The sequence below is a fragment of the Clavelina lepadiformis genome, chromosome 2 (genome assembly GCF_947623445.1).
Source record: "Clavelina lepadiformis chromosome 2, kaClaLepa1.1, whole genome shotgun sequence".
Classification (NCBI taxonomy): domain Eukaryota; kingdom Metazoa; phylum Chordata; class Ascidiacea; order Aplousobranchia; family Clavelinidae; genus Clavelina; species Clavelina lepadiformis.
Genome location: NC_135241.1, coordinates 26,429,891 through 26,446,949, shown reverse-complemented (window position 1 = coordinate 26,446,949; position 17,059 = coordinate 26,429,891). Strand labels below are relative to the sequence as shown.

The window sequence follows — 17,059 nt, the reverse complement described above, 5'->3', positions numbered from 1 at the left end:
ATGTAGAATTACCAAAACGCAGTTTTACCAGTGCCAAATAAATTTTAAAACTTATTTCATGTTGTAATAAAATTTATCCTACCAGCAACTCACCTGTAACTAAAAAAAAAACTTATTACAATGCTGTGAAATTCACAAATTAAGAACTAACCTTCTTAAAGGTGATGTTTTTTGAGCTTAGGTATGAATCTGTGTAATTGTAGTTGTGCAAAAATCATTATTATTCTATTATGGCGGCCCTTCTGTTGTGTTATGTTCTATTGGTATTATTCTAAATTGGATTGTTTAACACTTTTGTTGCAAATGCTGTTTTCAAAAAACACAAAATTTATTTGTACAGAGGTGCACAGCATATTTTAAATACCGCAGACATGTCTGTAACACGCTACTCTTGCTTAGTTCTTATTCTGTTGGCAACTGCTTCCATGTTAAGTGCTGATCATTTACATGATCTGTTACAAGATTCCAGCAGAAATTATTTGAAGTCAAAATTTAAACGATCTCCATCCACATTTGGTGACACATGCAGCAGGAAAACAAATCGTGTTGATGACGACACAACCACGATGGATGTCACATTTCCTCGCGCCTCCATCAAGCATGTCAGTTTTGATGTTGATGTATTTGCGATGTTTTAGATTTTTAGTTTATGTTAGTGAGCAATTGTGTGATTATTATAAAATGGAGAAAACCTGAAAGCAATTAGAAGGTGATGCAGAGAATGCAATTAAATCTCTGCCCTGTTAATGAAAGCAACAATGTCTCCAAGAAAAGTTTTTTTTGTGGAAGATCCAGAAAAATTATATTTTTCATTTGATTTTATTTGGATTAAAACCCAAGTTATGAGTTCAAAGTTTCTGCCTTTAAATAATTGCCTGTATTTTCTTCAAAGTTAAACTACGAAAAAGCAGTGAATTTTTTTCATCAATTGATTAGAGTTGCTGTTGAAACTTAAGTTTAAACAGTATGTCTTTATCATTTTACTAAGAAAAATGTTTTGCAAACATTCGGCAGAAAAAGATTTTTTTTAAAGTATTTTGGTTCCAAATGGAAAACCAGTTTTTGGTAATATTTGTTTAAAAATCCAGAAATTTGAGCTTGGAGCTGGTGTGACAGGGTTCTACTCTTGGAAAGACTGATTCTCTTCCAAAGAAATTATTAAATTGTATTCTCATTTATTTTTAGAGTGATCAATATCTTTGCACTTCTCAAAAGGTTCCATTCAATGGAGAGGAAAGTTATATTGGTACGTTTGTATAATCTGCTTTTTTCACGTTGTTTTGTGAGAAATTAGTACCTAAAAAAGATTGCCTAACTCAGTCTAAATGAGTATTTGCCATTGTCACTGCCTGCATTATCGGTTTATAAAGCTGTGTAATAGTAAACCTCAACCTTTGCACTGTTGCATCATAATCATGATTTCGGGCCTGTGACGTGACTCATCAAAGTTTCATCCAGTTCTTCATTATTTTCTTCCTCGTCTGGTTCAAGGAGATATTAATCCATTGTGGCAAATTTTCAACAAAGCACTCTAAAATTTTGTTTTTTAATGCTAACAAATACTTGCTAAAGTCTTCCAAAAACCTTCCTATCAATGCCATAAATAAACACATAAGCGGCAACCACCACACTTGCCCCGACGTTGTATGCGGTGTGAGGATATTGCCGGCTTGTTGCATCACTAGTCATGTTCATTGCCGTGGTTTGCTTTCATAAAGGAAGTTCTGGTTAATTTTCCAAAAATTATTTTTTTCTTAGTTTACGTCTATGTAATTTGATTTTCTTTTTTCATCGTCACATGTAATTAGTTTTTGTTTAGACGTCACCAAACTTTTTTCACAAAGTGCAGATAAGCGTGAGACCTGATCATCGTGGGCCAGATTGCTGCTTTGTTTAATAGGCCACCATACAATAAGCTCATTTGTGGCACAGCGAGCCAGACAATCTAATCTCACAGGCAGTAGTTTGGTGACCAATGGTTTAGCTTCACAATGGCATCAATACCAAAAATTTTGTTTTGCACAATCGTAAAAAATCTTCAAAACCTCCTCATTATGTTACAATAAAGTATCCGAATGATATAGGCAGGTAAATCATCAGGTCTCCAAGTTTAAATGCAAAAGTTCACAGCTGTTTCAAGTCTCAATCTTGATTCATAAGTTTTTTTAACAAATTTATTAACTTTGAAAACTCAGTAATCTATAAGGCGTTTGCCTTTGTATGAAGTTTGCCAATCAAAGATATGTGCATGAAAAACTACCAGAAGCAATATTTTAACAATGATAAGTGATGTAACTACAAATTATGCATAACCAGGACAACATAAACTGCAGTTATTTATATAACAACTGTATTTTTTTATGTTTCAGTTAAATTTAATCCAATTGCATCGATGAATATTTCTCACCACATGTTGGTTTATGGCTGCCACGACGCAGGCTCAAATGAGAAGTTCTGGTGAGTTTAAGTAATTTTGTGCCACAAGATCACCGTGACCCAGCTATTTAGCAATTCAGCACAGGGTCTTGCTCACCCCGGCTAATTTATTTTGTAGGGATTGTGGAAGAAGGTCGGTGTGCAGCGGGAAGCACACGATACTTTATGCCTGGGCAAGAAATGCCCCCTCACTAGATATGCCCGATGGACTTGGATTCAGGTTTTTTGCTTTTTAATTCATTTCATCTCTCACCTGAATCATTTAAGATTCTTTGTATTTTCTAGAATCGGTGGAGATTCCGGTTACAACTATCTAATTCTGCAAATGCATTACGTGAATCCCACGAAGCCTGGTGAATACGACTGCTCTGGTTTCTCCGCGACTATAACCACACTGAAGTGAGTTTTGTTTGTTATAAGCACGAGAGTTGTCGGTGCTTCCTGAACATCTGATTTGCCATAAACGTACTAAACACCATCTCCATCTTGATATGAGCATTGAGCTTGTTGGAGAGTTTTGCATTCGGCCGTGCATGTCACAATAGACTACACAATAGACTACGTGCATGTCACAATAGACTCAGAAGCAGTTTTCTGTGTGGTGACATCCTGTGCTTTTGGTCCCACACTGAACATGTATGTGTTTAAAATGAGGAGCAAGTAAATATACTAGTGAAAGGATTTGTACCAATATAATATGTAGTGGTTAAGCAGTTATTGCCATAAAAAAGTGCCATAGAACGCAAATTCATCCCTTAATTATGACGAAGATGGCGGCTCTTATCACATCACAATAACAGAAACAATAGGGATGACTCAGGTATTTGGATCAAGTTTGAATAGATAGTTTCCTGTGACAGTCAAGCAAAGCAGGTTGTGCCCAAACTATGGCCCTCGGCCATCATTGTGCTCACTTGAAACTTTGAAGCAAAGATAATGAAATTTAAAAGCTACGTTAGAAGTTTAACAGAAACAAATTTTATTTCAATTTGACTGACATGAAACTGTCTTCAGGTGCAAATTATTTTCCCAAGCATTTAGTTGTTTACATTTTTTACATTACTTGCAGTCATTAAATAAAAGGCGACCTACGTTACAGTACGTTATTAAGCAGATGTTGCATCACAATAAGAATACAGCACTGCAATTGTGTAATGAATATGGTCCCACCTGTCCTGAGATCCTGAACAGTTAACTGTTATGTGCTGTTATGTATTTTATCAAGTATGGCAGAAACAAAGGAATTTTAGGAAAGCACGTACATAAAGCAAAAATCTTAGTTGTTATATATATATACAAGCCTAAACCAAAATATACTGAGAACCAGAATCACTAATAAGCGTTTATGTGATGTCTTTCGCATCGCATCATTGCTCCAACCAAGAATAATGAAGCATTGTCGTCTTTATCCGCCTTTATATTTATAACTATTGGAATAATTTTTCTATATTTTTGTCTTTTATAGTGCTGAGCTGCATAAACTTTGCGTTTGTGATACGTTTTTTAGTTGTAGGGGCAAGTGAGTCGCTACAGTTGTTTGACTTTTTAAAGACTTTCGGCGATGTTTCCTCGGCCTACAATTCATCATTTCAGTTAGAAAATAAATTTTACTGCCCTTGCCTAAGTTGTTAATCGTCTTCACAATCTTCATCACGTCGCAGACAACGCAGCGATCTTCACACGTATTGAGTGGCCTGGCAACTTATTAATGCATGGCCCTCAGTGAAAAAGTTTGGACAACCTTGAAGTAAAGAGTAATAGTTAAAATTATAGCGTACTTAATTGTGAGGCAGGAACATTTTGCGTTTAATAAACCTACACCAGCTTACAGTTGGTGTATTTGTGCTGGTTAATGTAAGTGCTAATTTACAGTTTAATCTTGGCAGTTGGCTTTATGCTGGTCCGGTAACTGCAGTATAATTTGCAATGTGGCAAAATTCACAATACAATATTGGCAATAATTACTTAACCACAATTATTAAAAAATCATTCACCAGTATATTTACAGGGAACTACTCTTTGATGTAAGGCCAAATTGTTTTTGGACTTGCCCCTCAATTTAACATTTTGAATATGACACAGGCAGAACTACTATGCCGGGATTTACCTGCTTGGTTCGCCGTGGATATCGATCCCGGCTCACAGCCCCATGAGCACGGTGGACATCAGCTGCCCGAACACTGCCACAGCGTCCATCCACGTCTTTGCCTTCCGAACTCACGCCCATGATTTTGGTGATCTTATTATGTTGTCATTGTGGACCCATTTCAACTTGACAAACAATTGATGTTTGACCTTTTAACAGGTCAGGTCATCACCGGGTATCGCTATAGAAACGGTATTTACAAAATGATTGGAAAGGGAAACCCCCAGTGGCCCCATGCATTTTACCCACGCGTTGGTGGGGCGATTGATATTGAACCCGGTGACACAATAATCGCTCGATGCACTTACCGCAATGACCAGGACAGAGTGGTCCACCAGGGGTGAGTAGTGTGCAGACTTGTGTAGACTTTCTTCAATCACCTCCTCATTAATATTGCATTAGGATGGGTGGTGGTGATGAGATGTGCAACTTCTACATGATGTACTACACCGCCGATGTATCCCTCGTCAACAAGGACCTCGAGTGTTGGGGGAATATCTACCCTAAGATTAAATTTCCACCCAACGCAAACGACCCTGCCCCATATCCGGGATATGCAGGAGCCGGTAACACAATTGCCTGACGTATAGTGACACGACATGACCTTATTAGGGCATAAATATACAGATTCTGACAAAGCGATTCGCGCTGGAGAGTCCAATCCCCATCATCAGGACGTGGAAAGGACTCGAGATCCCGGCAATGCGTTGAATGAAGGATTATCACAAGTTCCAGGTCTGTCTATCTCTGTTTGAATGCACGGATTAGCCCCGATTAATAAGTAGTTATAAATTTTTTGCAACCCGGCATTATCATTTGTTCGTTCTCGACAAGGCCTTTCCACTTTTGCTTTGGTTCAAGTCTTCATGCTCAATTGACAGGGACTTCATCGGACGTTGTATTTGACCAGTTGTGGCCGGCAGCACTGAGTGGGGTTGGTCAAGTTGGAGGCGTCGCCGTTGATTGGCGGGGGGGTGTCTATGTCTTCCATCGAGCTGAGAGAGTGTGAGGCTCCTTCAACTTTTAAATCAGCTCCACACGACTGCGATGGACTTATCAATTTTCTTTATCATGAACAGTTGGGATTTTACGTCGTTTGATTCTTTGAATCGTTTCACGAAAAGAAATCAGCCAATAAATGCCGACACCATGTTTGTATATGACTTCGAGTCCGGCAATTTGACGCATCGCTGGGGAAGAAACATGTTTTACATGCCACACGGTGTCAGTGTCGATCACGATGGCAACATTTGGTTGACTGACGTTGCCATGCACCAGGTGATGGGGTCATGTTTGATAAATCGTCATCTGGCCTCACATGGCACGCTGGCCAGCACAGTTGTATTTTCTAATATTTCTTGTCTTTAAACCAATAATCTCATCTTAAAGGTGATGAAATTTGCTCCAGGTGGCAGCAAAGAGCCATTATTGACTCTGGGTGAGAAATTTATGCCGGGGTCAGACATTAAACATTTTTGCAAACCAACCGATGTCGCTATCGAGCGTGATGGTGAGTTAGTGGAGCAACTTAATTAAAACTTTCGTCACTTATTTCACTGATGCCTATTACTTTTAAGGAACATTCTATGTTGCCGACGGATACTGCAATGGACGTGTCGTGAAATTCTCTAAAAATGGAAATTTTATAACAACTTGGGGAAGAGTTGGATCAGGTGGAAATATTTTTGCCCAATCACTGCTCGCTACATTCGAGTTTTTAACTTTTCCACTAACGTCTTCTTTCTGTTTCAGGTGGAAGTACTGCCCCACCCGGTGTATTTAATGTTGTTCACAGCATAGCGCTGACAAACAACGAAACTGAAGTCTGCGTTGCAGATCGAGAGAACGGAAGAATCCAATGTTTCACTCAGGACGGAGGCTTCATTAAAATTATAGAGGACAGGGCTCGACTTGGTTCAAAAGTTTATGCAATTTCCTACAGCCATAGAAAAGGTGGGTTTTTTGTAAACAGGAGCGGCCTCAAAGACTGCTTTCTAACCAAAACAAAAAACACTTTGCCTTACAATCTATCTTTTTTTAAACAATTTGACTATTTTCAAGTAAAAATCGTTCAAGATCCGTTCACTTTCACGTTTCCAAGCAACTAAAAGCTTAGACTAACTAATTCAGTCAGTTGTTCATTAAGATCCGATCGCACCAAACTGCTTCGTGATAGATCTTAAAATATTTAAATTTGTTATGTTATTAGAAGGTGTATTTTTCTCATCAAATTGAGTCTTAAAAAGATCATAACACGGACCTTAATCTAGGGGCTACCTGGTATAATCCCTAATGCGGTCTAAACACCACTCAAAGCTATTTCAAATATCTCACTTTAAGCTCTTTCAGTCTGTCTGTGGGTAAGGTTTGTTCACTTTGTGTGAGCTCGTTGACAGGCACGCTTGGTGTGATATGAATAGATTTGGTTGGTGTGGACACATGCAGGAAGCATTAATGTTTGATTATCCAGATCATTTTGCCGTGCACATGCTACGGGGGGAGTTAACCTTGTCGAAGATTACAACTGAAGCAGTTCACATGGATGATATGAATAGATTCGAGAATTGCTTGATATTTGTGTTCAGCGAACCCGAATAATTTTTCTGCTGGAAAATCCTTACCAGCAACTGCTTTGTATAAAAGCGTCATATATTGTGCTGAGAGCTGAATGCTGTGGATATGAGATTGAAGAGTGAATGCTGATCACAGTTATAAGTAGATTGCACTTAACTAAGCCACTGGCCAAGGTTGCCTGCCCTTCCACAAATGCAAAGGAACCAATCATCATGTTCCCTGACCAGTGGCAATTAACACGCTACTCGATATATCCAGGTGGGCTTTTGTACGTCATCAACGGAAATTATGCAGGACGTGATCCATCAGGATTTATAATCAACTACAAATCGGCCGAGATAATTGACCAATGGCAACCATCGGGCCATAGAAATCTCAACCGACCACATGATGTTGCTGTCTCACTGGATGGCCACCAGGTGCGCTTTGCAAGGTTATCATGTCTGTGATTTTGTGCTTATGAGCGATATGATATCTATGGATTTGTACTGCTTTAAGGTGTATGTTGGGCAATTGGAAGCTCGGAAGCTGTTCAAATTTGATGTGAAGTCGGAAGATGAAGGAAAGACTGATCTTCAAGATGATGGAGGAAGGACTGATCCTCAAGATGATGGAGGAAGGACTGATCCTCAAGATGATGATGGAAAGAGTGACTCTCGAGATGATGATGGAAAGAGTGACTCTCAAGATGATGATGGAAAGAGTGACTCTCAAGATGATGGAGGAAGGACTGATCCTCAAGATGGTGGAGGAAGGACTGATCCTCAAGATGATGGAGGAAGGACTGATCCTCAAGATGATGATGGAAAGACTGACTCTCAAGAGCCAGATGATGGTCAACTTGGGGAGGTTTGAAAATATTTCATCCATTTCGTTGGTTCTGTTGCAAGACAAATAACTTTTTGAACAGGTTGAGCAACCATCAAACGCAGTCACGGCTATTGTTACTCTCCTGGTGATGATCCCTCTAGTGGTGGCACTTATTTGTTATGTTTTAATACAAACAAGAAAGAGAAGGTTACGGAAATACAAAGGTTTGTTTTTCAATACTATCCACCAATCTCTTGTCATAATGCTGCTTTATTTGGACAGAATTACTACCGGGAGAAGGGAGTTACCCTTCTTATGAATGTGCCGGCTCGCAGAAGGTTAAGCTGAACCTGGGAACTTTCTTCACATCCGGGAAATCCAAGAATGGATTTGAGAGGTTTGTGGAAGTGAGAGAAAGTATTGGACAGGTTAGGGGGTTATTGAATATTTATTGCAGGGTGAATACGAATATTCCAAGTGACGATGACACCCAGTCGGAAGATGAATTGTATTCCAATGTCATGCAAAAGTAGACTCACAAGAGAACTTGCCAAGCCGTGATGTGGTCAATTGAACCCACAAGCTCTTTAGCACGGAATTAATTGCAGTATATGTTGTACTTTTGTATTTTTTCTGCAGTCGTAGCATTGTTTTACCTAAGTTTGGTTATTTTGTAATTGAATAAGTTTAATAATCAATAATCTCTTGGTACGTTTGTTGCAAATTTTACCATCACTGATTTAGAAAAATATTTTTATGGACAGTAGAGTTAATCCAGCGCACAGTTTATTGCACTTTGGCTCAAGAAATTTTAAGATTGTTGCTCAGCTGCCTTGTTTATCATGTGTCTGTGAGATTTATTACGTAGTGTTCTTATCATATGTGCAATGTTGTTGTTCATTGGTATAAAAAGTAAAAACATTCACTTTCATTTGTACTGAGTATCTTCTGTTGTATCACTAAAATCTTTATTACATCATAAAGCAATGTATTTCTTCTGAAATACTTGAAACTAGTTTGTTAGTAAGTAGCAAAAATGCTGGGCAGTGCTTTGAAAGTGGTCCAACCTTTTGGATTTTGCAAAAGACAGAGAGACACTGATAACAACCTGACACACAGAATACAAGATTTACTGAAAAATGAAAACTCTAAAAATGCAAAGACCAAAAAAAGTTTAAAATTCTTGAGAGAATTAGAACCAAAACCTTCACAAACGATTGATTTGGAATTTCCAAAACTGGAAAGAACTGTGAGCTATCGACAACAGGACAAGGTGTCAGGTTTCGTTCACAAATACAACAAGTTCTGCAAAACTGTTTCTTATCTTCCAAACCCAGTATCCAAGCTGCTCTATGATGATATGAAGACCAGAGCATTGAAGGTTTTAAATATTAATTCCAGATCAATCATATGAAGAATTTAACATGCAGCTAAGTTGTCTTGCTTGGTTACAGAGGAAAGGCAAATCATTCTGTGTTGCAGGATTCAGAACTTGAAGCGAGAAAAAAGTTGAAATGTCATCCTGAACATGAACGAAACTGCGAGCCACCGTGCATCACGTATTACAGCCCCATCCCAAGTCAAGTGTTTCTTTATAAAAGAGGTTTGTGATGTCATACAAGCCAAGACAACCCACAAGAAATTAAACGCTTCATACACCTGCAGAAAATGCAACTCGAAACGGAAGGAGATCTCGAGTGCAGAGGTTTTCTGACCCTCTTGCCACCGTCAACGTGTTCTTGCATCAAAACGTTCAAATTAAAAGCGCAGCTGCCTACTTACAGGAGTTTGGTGAAATTGGAAGCATTGCACATATCGATAAACGGACATACAAAGTTATTTTCAAGTAAGTCACTTTGTTATATTTGACAATTCCTGTGAAAATTGTTGTGTTAACTGCAGAGATTTGTTGAGTGCCTGCAGCGCCATCCACTGGTCAAACAACCGATACATCCAATGTAGTTGGCATCATCGAGAAATGAGCAGAAGAAAATTTAAAAAGCACCAAAACGAGCCGCTGCATGTAGTGACAGACAACCGCATATGAAGCCTTGTACAATCAGTCATTGAGTTTTCTGTGGTGAATGCAGTCATGTGTTTTGTATAATTTTGTCTATAATACTGCCTTTGACATCAAGAGTTTTTTAGTCTTCTTTTACGTCTGAAATTCAATTAAAATAAGGTTACTGAGATGACATAAAATTTCTTTCCTTGTTATCTTTGGAGTCAAGGATATTCCGGATCCAAGTGAGGAAACTAATACTTGTATCATGAATTTATTGAGATATGTTGCACAGTTAATTATTGATGAGTAACAACCACAGCCCTACATTTACCTTCACATAATGACTTGGAATATAATTAATCGCAATATTTTACTGCATATCAAGCCTGTGTATATTTTAGCAGAACACTTTCTCTGATAGATGGCACTAAGTGCATTGACATAGCAAATGAAGCTGACAAATTGTTTTGTGGCACAAGGTGTCTTTTAGAATCTCATTGGACAAGCTCAGACCAATGAGTTTGCAGGAACTTCCGGTGAATAATCCTTGCCAGGATCCGTGTCTTCCACCAGTTTGTTGTGGATCTTCATCAAGTCCTTGAAGTATTTGACTGTCTTCACCTTCAGTTCAAGAGTAGCATCCTCATCACAGATGAAGAGAGTTCTTGGATGTTGCTGAAATGCAGACACCGTCCACATGTGGCTCACTCCTCCTTCAATGGCTTTGTGCAGAGCGTAAGCTTTATGGGCACCAGTGATCAGGATCATCACCTAAATATCATGTGATGAACAATGACACTTGTGATGTCATAATTAAGTTCTCTCACCTCTTCCGCATCCATGACTGTGCCCACGCCAACCGTCAGTGCTTGCTGTGGGACTTTGGACAAGTCATTGTCAAAAAATCTCGCGTTTGCCACAATGGTGTCGCGAGCAAGCGTTTTCACTCTGGTCCTCGATACCAGACTCGAACCAGGTTCATTAAATGCAATGTGTCCATCCGGCCCGATCCCGCCAACAAACAGGTGAACTCCACCTGACTCTTTTATCTTTTCCTCAAACTCATCGCATTCTTTGACGATGTCTTCAGCGTTTCCATCCAAAATATGAGCATTTTTCGGATTAATGTCAATGTGCTTGAAGAAATTATTCCACATAAATGAATGGTAACTCTCAGGGTGGTCACGAGGTAGGTTGACGTATTCGTCCATGTTAAAGGTTTTGACAAATTTAAACGACAACTTTCCTGCCTTGTGGTACTCAATCAACTTCTGGTACATACCCAGGGGGGTGCTACCGGTTGGCAGACCGAGAACAAAAAGCTTATTGGGTCCAGGATTGAAAGCCCTGATTTTGTTGCGGACATACTTTGCCGCCCAAGTACTCACTAAATCATAGTTGTCCAAAATAACGAGCCTCATTATTAAAAACTTTATGTTTCTTCCGACAACAAATCTGCAAATCAACAAAAAATTCAACAACAACACAATCAATTTAAATAAATATTACATCTTTGTATAAACTCTGGCAATGTGCAAATATTACAAAATTTTAGAACCACTGTGGTATAATGTCTACAAAGTCGAATATTGCACAACAACTATCGTGCAATGCGTAAGGTAGATAAATAGTAGAACACAGCAACACCAGCAAATTGTGGGCCGTTCATTGCACAGCATGGACCAAACAAAACCTTAGAACTTCATTCTTTCATATCTAATAATTTCAAAATGCTCCAGCTTTCATAAAAAATTTTCACAGCCAAGCGTACAATACAGAAAAACAATCCACAAAACTTCGTGATAACACATTCACAATGAAAGACCGGAAAACAGACATAAATATGATAAAATAAATACATCATCCCAAAACAAGCTATGGTGGTAGTTATTGAAATGCAACATCAACACAATTGCAGAAAAACTTCAACTGAACGGGAAATATATTCATGAGCTTGCGTTTACAATAGGAAGGAATTGCACCATCATTCAAAAGCTTAACGAGTAGTCATACGAGGAATATTGTGAGCACAAGGAACAATAATACTGTCAAAGTGTAATGAAGAAAAAAACAAAATCTTGCTCAGTCTGTGCCCAAATTAGATTTTTATGTACCATTGTATAATTTTAATGTTATTACCTCACAAGAGAAGCATACAGCTATGGACTAATACATACCATGTGAGGTCAAAAGTGAAATTTGGTTGAAAATTTTCAAATCATTCTAACCTAAAGCGTAATCAGTGAAGTAATTACATCAATGTATGGAACATACATTTGACTAGAACAAACCTATCTGTTGAAATAAACCACACTCTGTGTAATAAGATAAGATATCGGCACATTTATGTAATGTTTAACTTCACAAAAAGCACGGCACGGACCAATTTTATAAACTCTGGGTCAGAAGCTTTCCAAGTTTATATCTAACAGAGTTGCTCTGCTCAATGGTGCCACCATGTGGACAACCACCATCACATGCTTTTTCTCGGATACATTTTATTTTCGGCAAATCTTGATGCTCTGAGTCGGAAATGTAGAACATCTCTGAGAGCGTGCAGGGCACGGCAGACAGCCTCAGTTTATGAAGAAGCCCCCGAGCTTTTCTCAGAACTAAATCTCCATTCATTTGCATGGACAGCTGTGAAAAATGAAGAAGCATTTCATCACAAGCGAGCTTACTTTCAACGACATCTCTCCCATAGAGGGCGATAATGGCAACGCAGACAAAGAGGTGAAAGTAATTGGTTTGATAATGGGCCCAGCACGCCTCCCATATCTTCAAAGCTTCTGATTCACTGAACTCTCTTTTAAAGCAGAGCAGTATCCAGCGGTGAGCAAAGAGCAATTCAAATGCTCCCGAACCGCACAACATCAGATGCTCATAGAAACCTGGAAGCAGTATTCTCAGCAATTCTTTGAGATAAAAAAGCTGTTTCTCCATGTCTGAATCCGAGGGTGAACTGATGAATATTGTTCTCTGCATCAAACCAACAAAGCACCAGAAGACGTCACTTTCCTCTCTAACCTCCATTAGGAGGGGTGAAAGCAGGTCAGACATGCCCTGGGTGTAACTTGTCTTCGTGTAAACCGAATAATTCAGCAGAATTCTTTCAAGAATTTCAAGATTGGGGTTTCCCTCCCCACTGAAGAATGGGTTCGCTCGATCAGTCCTCAAGACATCTTTCTCGATAGAGCAAGCGACATTCTTCCAAAACTCACCATCTTCGTTCGTCGCCATTAATTTTTCTCTGCATATATTAAGCCTTCCGTATTTATCTGACTTTTTCTCGCGAATTTCATTCCTTTCCACAATGCTTGAATCAAATGTGTAATATTTTAAGAGAAATGGCCACACAGTTGACCTGAGCATCTTATCAACTCCGCCAAAGAAAACTGCCTTCTGAATACTTCTCTTATTCTCTATTTTGCCAAATTCATCGACTGAAAGAGCCCAAGTTTCAACCGTAAGTCCTCGATATAAATCTTCCTCTGGGTGTCGCTCGGGAGCACTCAATGAAGGCAGGACAAACGAAAAGTTCTCAATCCACTGACGTTTAACTTTGTTTTTGTTGTCCATAATAACTGATTTCCAATCTTTGAAGATCTCAGCCACGCAATCGAGGCCGGCGTGGTGGAAGTGCAGCATCTTGTATTGAGACTCATGGCTGGCAATAAGCAGCTCACCTGTCATACAGGCGTCATCACGAAAGAACAACCTTAGTGACCTCATTTCAGCCAGGTCAATATTAAAAGCAGCAAATGCTTGATTCTTTGGTGGTCGTATCACGAAGCCATGATACGACGACGCAGCACTTCTACCTTGCTTTAGATCACTTCTTTCATTTACTTCACTGCTTGCTTTCTCCTCAAAACACACACCATGGTGAGGCTCATCATCATAACCTCGCTTGTTTTCACTCAAAGAACTTTGAAAAGGCGACAAAGATGATTCCACTTCTATGCAAGGCTGCCCATCCTCAGTGGAGTCCAACACTTCTTCAGGTTCTGTCTTCTCACATTTTTCGAGAGACTTCTTCTGAATTTCAGTGGGAGACCAGTTTAAAATGAGAGAATACGACCCCGTTTTCACATTGGCTGTTATGGTGAGAAAGCCAGCATGGTGTGTGACTGTGTTTGAAAGCAAGCTCGGTGGATGGATGCAAACATTGTTCCTGCTGTAAAGAATTTCCCCGTGCAGCGGAGGTGCACGAAATGTTTCATTTGAGTTCAGAAAACGCTGAAGGAATTGGTTTGGCATCGTTTCAGGTAAAACAACACTTTTTTAACTTAAAACATAAACAGGTTCATATAACATGGGGAAAACTCCATGTCAAATAAAACGAAACTGAAACAGAGAAGGTTAGGGAAGTTACGTGATATGGCAGAAGTTGAACGGACAACAAAGTTATCTTCTCGCAATGGTTTGAGGGTTACTGCAGGCAATATGGGCCACTGGTGCTACATTAATAATTACGGTCATTTATTAGAAGCCCAAACAAATAAAACAAAGAACGCAGTGCACTGGTAAAACATTTTAAAATTTCCCACCTCACTCCGGCTCATTTTATAATCTACTACATTTAAGCTCCCAACTTTGCCGCTTAACCCTGTCTATTAATTGCATCGATATTTGGTTTCAAATGTCGTGGAATGACTATGCATAGCACTTAGTGTGCATTTTTGCTCTCCACAGGGATTTCATATCGAAGAAAACCGATGTGTAGGATAAAGGATTCAAAGATCAAACTAAAGACTAGGCAACTTTTTTACAATGTTTTTTCTTTGTTGTTTAAAGAAATTCACATGCTGCACAGGCTAATTAAGCGATATATTTATAACCAAATACCCAGAATGCTTGCAATCAAAGTGGCTCAACAATAGACGCTTTCCGAGTTACCGCCTCCATTTTTGGGCGGCAAGATTTTTTTACCACCTATACCAGTGGTCCTTAAACTGGAGGGCGTGTAGCATTCATAAGGGGGCGCCAGAGATGACAAACCGTCTATTCTATGAGCTATTTCTAAACATGCTTTCTTGACTTTCGCTATAAGTTCATTTTTACTGAAATTGTAAAGTGTGTCAGAATGGCAATTGTATTTTTGAAATTTGGATACCGAATTACATCAGTTATTACGTCATAAGATTCCACAATTAGGCTGCTGCCTTTGTACCAAAACCGGAGTTCAAACTATGCTATACTGCAGGCTATGGAGTAACAAGTGGCATGGTAGGTAAAGTGCTTTAGTAGTAAACAATGATGTGTTAGGCTCGTAACAGTTGCCAGCGTGACTGCATAAGAAAGCTGTTGTGATTTTTATAGCCCCATGCTGTGAAGAAGTTATTCGTGCTGACTAAAGCCAACATCAGGCAATATCAAAGTCATAAAGCAAAGTGAAAGTGGCTTTTCAAATTGCGAATGTAAAATTACAAGCGTTCTGGGCATTGGCTTGCAAAAATTTTATTCGGATGAGTTGCAAATATTTTGCCTAGATCGTATTTTAGTGCTTTAAATCCTACGCACTAGGCTTGTTCGATATAACGTCTAGATACGTGGTCAGCGAAGAATGCGACTAAAAATTCGTAAGAGTTTACGTGTAACACAGGCGGTGGATTCAAGACGCTTTAAAGGATAATTTTGTTTGGCATGTCAAGCAATGATAATATAATGCAATAATAATGCAATGCTGCAATGCATTGTAATAATGCAATGCTTAAAATAATCAACTAAAAGTGAATACAAACTAAATTATTACATTCAAACGTTTTGCAGATACCACGCAAACTTTTTCGCATTTTACGTCACATGTTTTGCTGACCACATAACATGACTTCATATCGAACAAGTCCAGTGCTTAGTATTCAAACCACCGTAAAATAAAAACAAGGCAACATATCTTCAAATTTTTTTTATCGAGTAAAGGAATTCATATGAATTTATATGCAACAGGGTCTAATAGCGGAGAACGTGTCAGAAATTTTGGTCATAGATATCCCCATAGGCCTTATAGCCTAGCTAGATTTTGAGAATTTGAAAAAGCTACTTCGGTAAACGGCAGCCTGTAAAGCAGGCTGGGCACTTATGTTACCGGCGCAGTTTACCGAAGTAGCAAAACATGAATTCTGAGGAATGGCAATTACATTAGCGAATTGAAATGTATGCTAATTTTAACTGAGAATCACGTAGGCTATTATTTTTTCCAAAGTGTAAATTAACCTAAAACTAATCCCCTCTGACCCAAACTCTCACTTCTTTTGATTAAATTATTAGGATATAGGCTGATGACTATTGAAATAAACACTATTTTTCCAAAAAAGATCACATTTTTTCAAATGTCTAAATTTCTAAACTAATCCATTCCGGTCCAAAACTCTCACCTTTGATTATTAAATTAAAAACAAATCTGACCAAAACAAAGAAATAAAAGAACGGCAAGAATCGAACCCGAGGCCTCTAGCACGCAAGTCCAACGTTAACCACTACGCCAACCACGCCGTATAAAACGAGAGTCATAAACCTATATTGTGGCCTAGCAGTGGAAAACAAGTCATTATAATATTAATCACTGATAATTGAAACTAGTCTTCAGACAATAAGCCGTCAAGGTGAACAATTAATTCTGTGAGTGTGAAAAGCAGACAACGACCTCATGAGACTCATATAGGCCCCTATCATCACCCGCAATAAACATTTCAACAAGTACTTATTCTAGTGAAGTGGGTCAACCTGTCAAGTTCAGGTGCCATGTAGGGTAGGGTAGCCAATTTGCGAATAACTTCATATAACGCAAAGTAAAACGTAAATAAAACAAGTTCTACTGATCACACAGCCATAATTTTTATATCATTAGAAGCGTATTTTCATTCCTTACGTTATACTTTAAAACCGTAAATTTTTAATAAATATCTTTCATGTGGTAGCAAAAGTTGCACCAGCAAATTTTGCGCCAGAGTGCGAAAATTGCGCCAGTTTGCGAATGGAAGAAACAGGAATTTCACACTTATTCGAGCTAGTTTACTGTATTCCGATTGGTTAATTTTAATTAAATAGACATCAAATATTCATTCTAGCTTAAAACCCTGACGATT

The 17,059-nt window shown here is 38.7% G+C and overlaps 4 protein-coding genes across 4 annotated transcripts; 2 read left to right on the top strand and 2 right to left on the bottom strand.

The window, feature by feature from the left end:
• Nucleotides 1-49: 49 nt before the first annotated feature.
• LOC143447323 (peptidyl-glycine alpha-amidating monooxygenase B-like) lies at nucleotides 50-8,897 on the top strand. Its single transcript, XM_076947371.1, has 19 exons — nucleotides 50-602; nucleotides 1,186-1,246; nucleotides 2,370-2,457; nucleotides 2,555-2,656; nucleotides 2,722-2,835; nucleotides 4,519-4,670; nucleotides 4,742-4,922; nucleotides 4,985-5,148; nucleotides 5,210-5,317; nucleotides 5,464-5,587; nucleotides 5,662-5,860; nucleotides 5,972-6,092; nucleotides 6,160-6,255; nucleotides 6,335-6,535; nucleotides 7,415-7,575; nucleotides 7,655-8,005; nucleotides 8,067-8,190; nucleotides 8,249-8,363; nucleotides 8,424-8,897. Exons 1-19 carry the CDS (start codon nucleotides 372-374, stop codon nucleotides 8,497-8,499), a joined length of 2,769 nt encoding a protein of 922 aa, XP_076803486.1. The 5' UTR covers nucleotides 50-371; the 3' UTR covers nucleotides 8,500-8,897.
• A 105-nt stretch (nucleotides 8,898-9,002) lies between these two features.
• LOC143447326 (uncharacterized) lies at nucleotides 9,003-10,168 on the top strand. Its single transcript, XM_076947374.1, has 4 exons — nucleotides 9,003-9,347; nucleotides 9,449-9,569; nucleotides 9,632-9,812; nucleotides 9,869-10,168. Exons 1-4 carry the CDS (start codon nucleotides 9,003-9,005, stop codon nucleotides 10,011-10,013), a joined length of 792 nt encoding a protein of 263 aa, XP_076803489.1. The 3' UTR covers nucleotides 10,014-10,168.
• Nucleotides 10,169-10,226: 58 nt separating this feature from the next.
• On the bottom strand, nucleotides 10,227-11,536 carry LOC143447325 (glucosamine-6-phosphate deaminase 2-like). Its single transcript, XM_076947373.1, has 2 exons — nucleotides 10,799-11,536; nucleotides 10,227-10,742 (listed from the first exon to the last, which is right to left on the bottom strand). The coding sequence occupies exons 1-2, from the start codon at nucleotides 11,390-11,392 to the stop codon at nucleotides 10,479-10,481; spliced, it is 858 nt and encodes a 285-aa protein (XP_076803488.1). The 5' UTR covers nucleotides 11,393-11,536; the 3' UTR covers nucleotides 10,227-10,478.
• Nucleotides 11,426-16,225, bottom strand: LOC143447324 (TBC1 domain family member 16-like). Its single transcript, XM_076947372.1, has one exon. It carries the CDS (start codon nucleotides 14,229-14,231, stop codon nucleotides 12,360-12,362), a length of 1,872 nt encoding a protein of 623 aa, XP_076803487.1. The 5' UTR covers nucleotides 14,232-16,225; the 3' UTR covers nucleotides 11,426-12,359.
• Between the last annotated feature and the right edge of the window lie 834 nt (nucleotides 16,226-17,059).

Bases quoted from the DNA above. Each gene is read 5' to 3' on its own strand.
- LOC143447325 (XM_076947373.1), bottom strand. From the start codon at position 11,392: ATGAGGCTCGTTATTTTGGACAACTATGATTTAGTGAGTACTTGGGCG. The intron at 10,743-10,798 runs GTGAGAGAACTT...CATGATATTTAG, and splicing joins CAGTCATGGATGCGGAAGAG to GTGATGATCCTGATCACTGG.
- LOC143447326 (XM_076947374.1), top strand. From the start codon at position 9,003: ATGCTGGGCAGTGCTTTGAAAGTGGTCCAACCTTTTGGATTTTGCAAA. The intron at 9,348-9,448 runs GTTTTAAATATT...TCTGTGTTGCAG, and splicing joins TGAAGACCAGAGCATTGAAG to GATTCAGAACTTGAAGCGAG. The intron at 9,570-9,631 runs GTTTGTGATGTC...ATACACCTGCAG, and splicing joins AGTGTTTCTTTATAAAAGAG to AAAATGCAACTCGAAACGGA.
- LOC143447323 (XM_076947371.1), top strand. From the start codon at position 372: ATGTCTGTAACACGCTACTCTTGCTTAGTTCTTATTCTGTTGGCAACT. The intron at 1,247-2,369 runs GTACGTTTGTAT...TTTATGTTTCAG, and splicing joins TGGAGAGGAAAGTTATATTG to TTAAATTTAATCCAATTGCA. The intron at 5,149-5,209 runs GTAACACAATTG...ATAAATATACAG, and splicing joins TCCGGGATATGCAGGAGCCG to ATTCTGACAAAGCGATTCGC.
- LOC143447324 (XM_076947372.1), bottom strand. From the start codon at position 14,231: ATGCCAAACCAATTCCTTCAGCGTTTTCTGAACTCAAATGAAACATTT.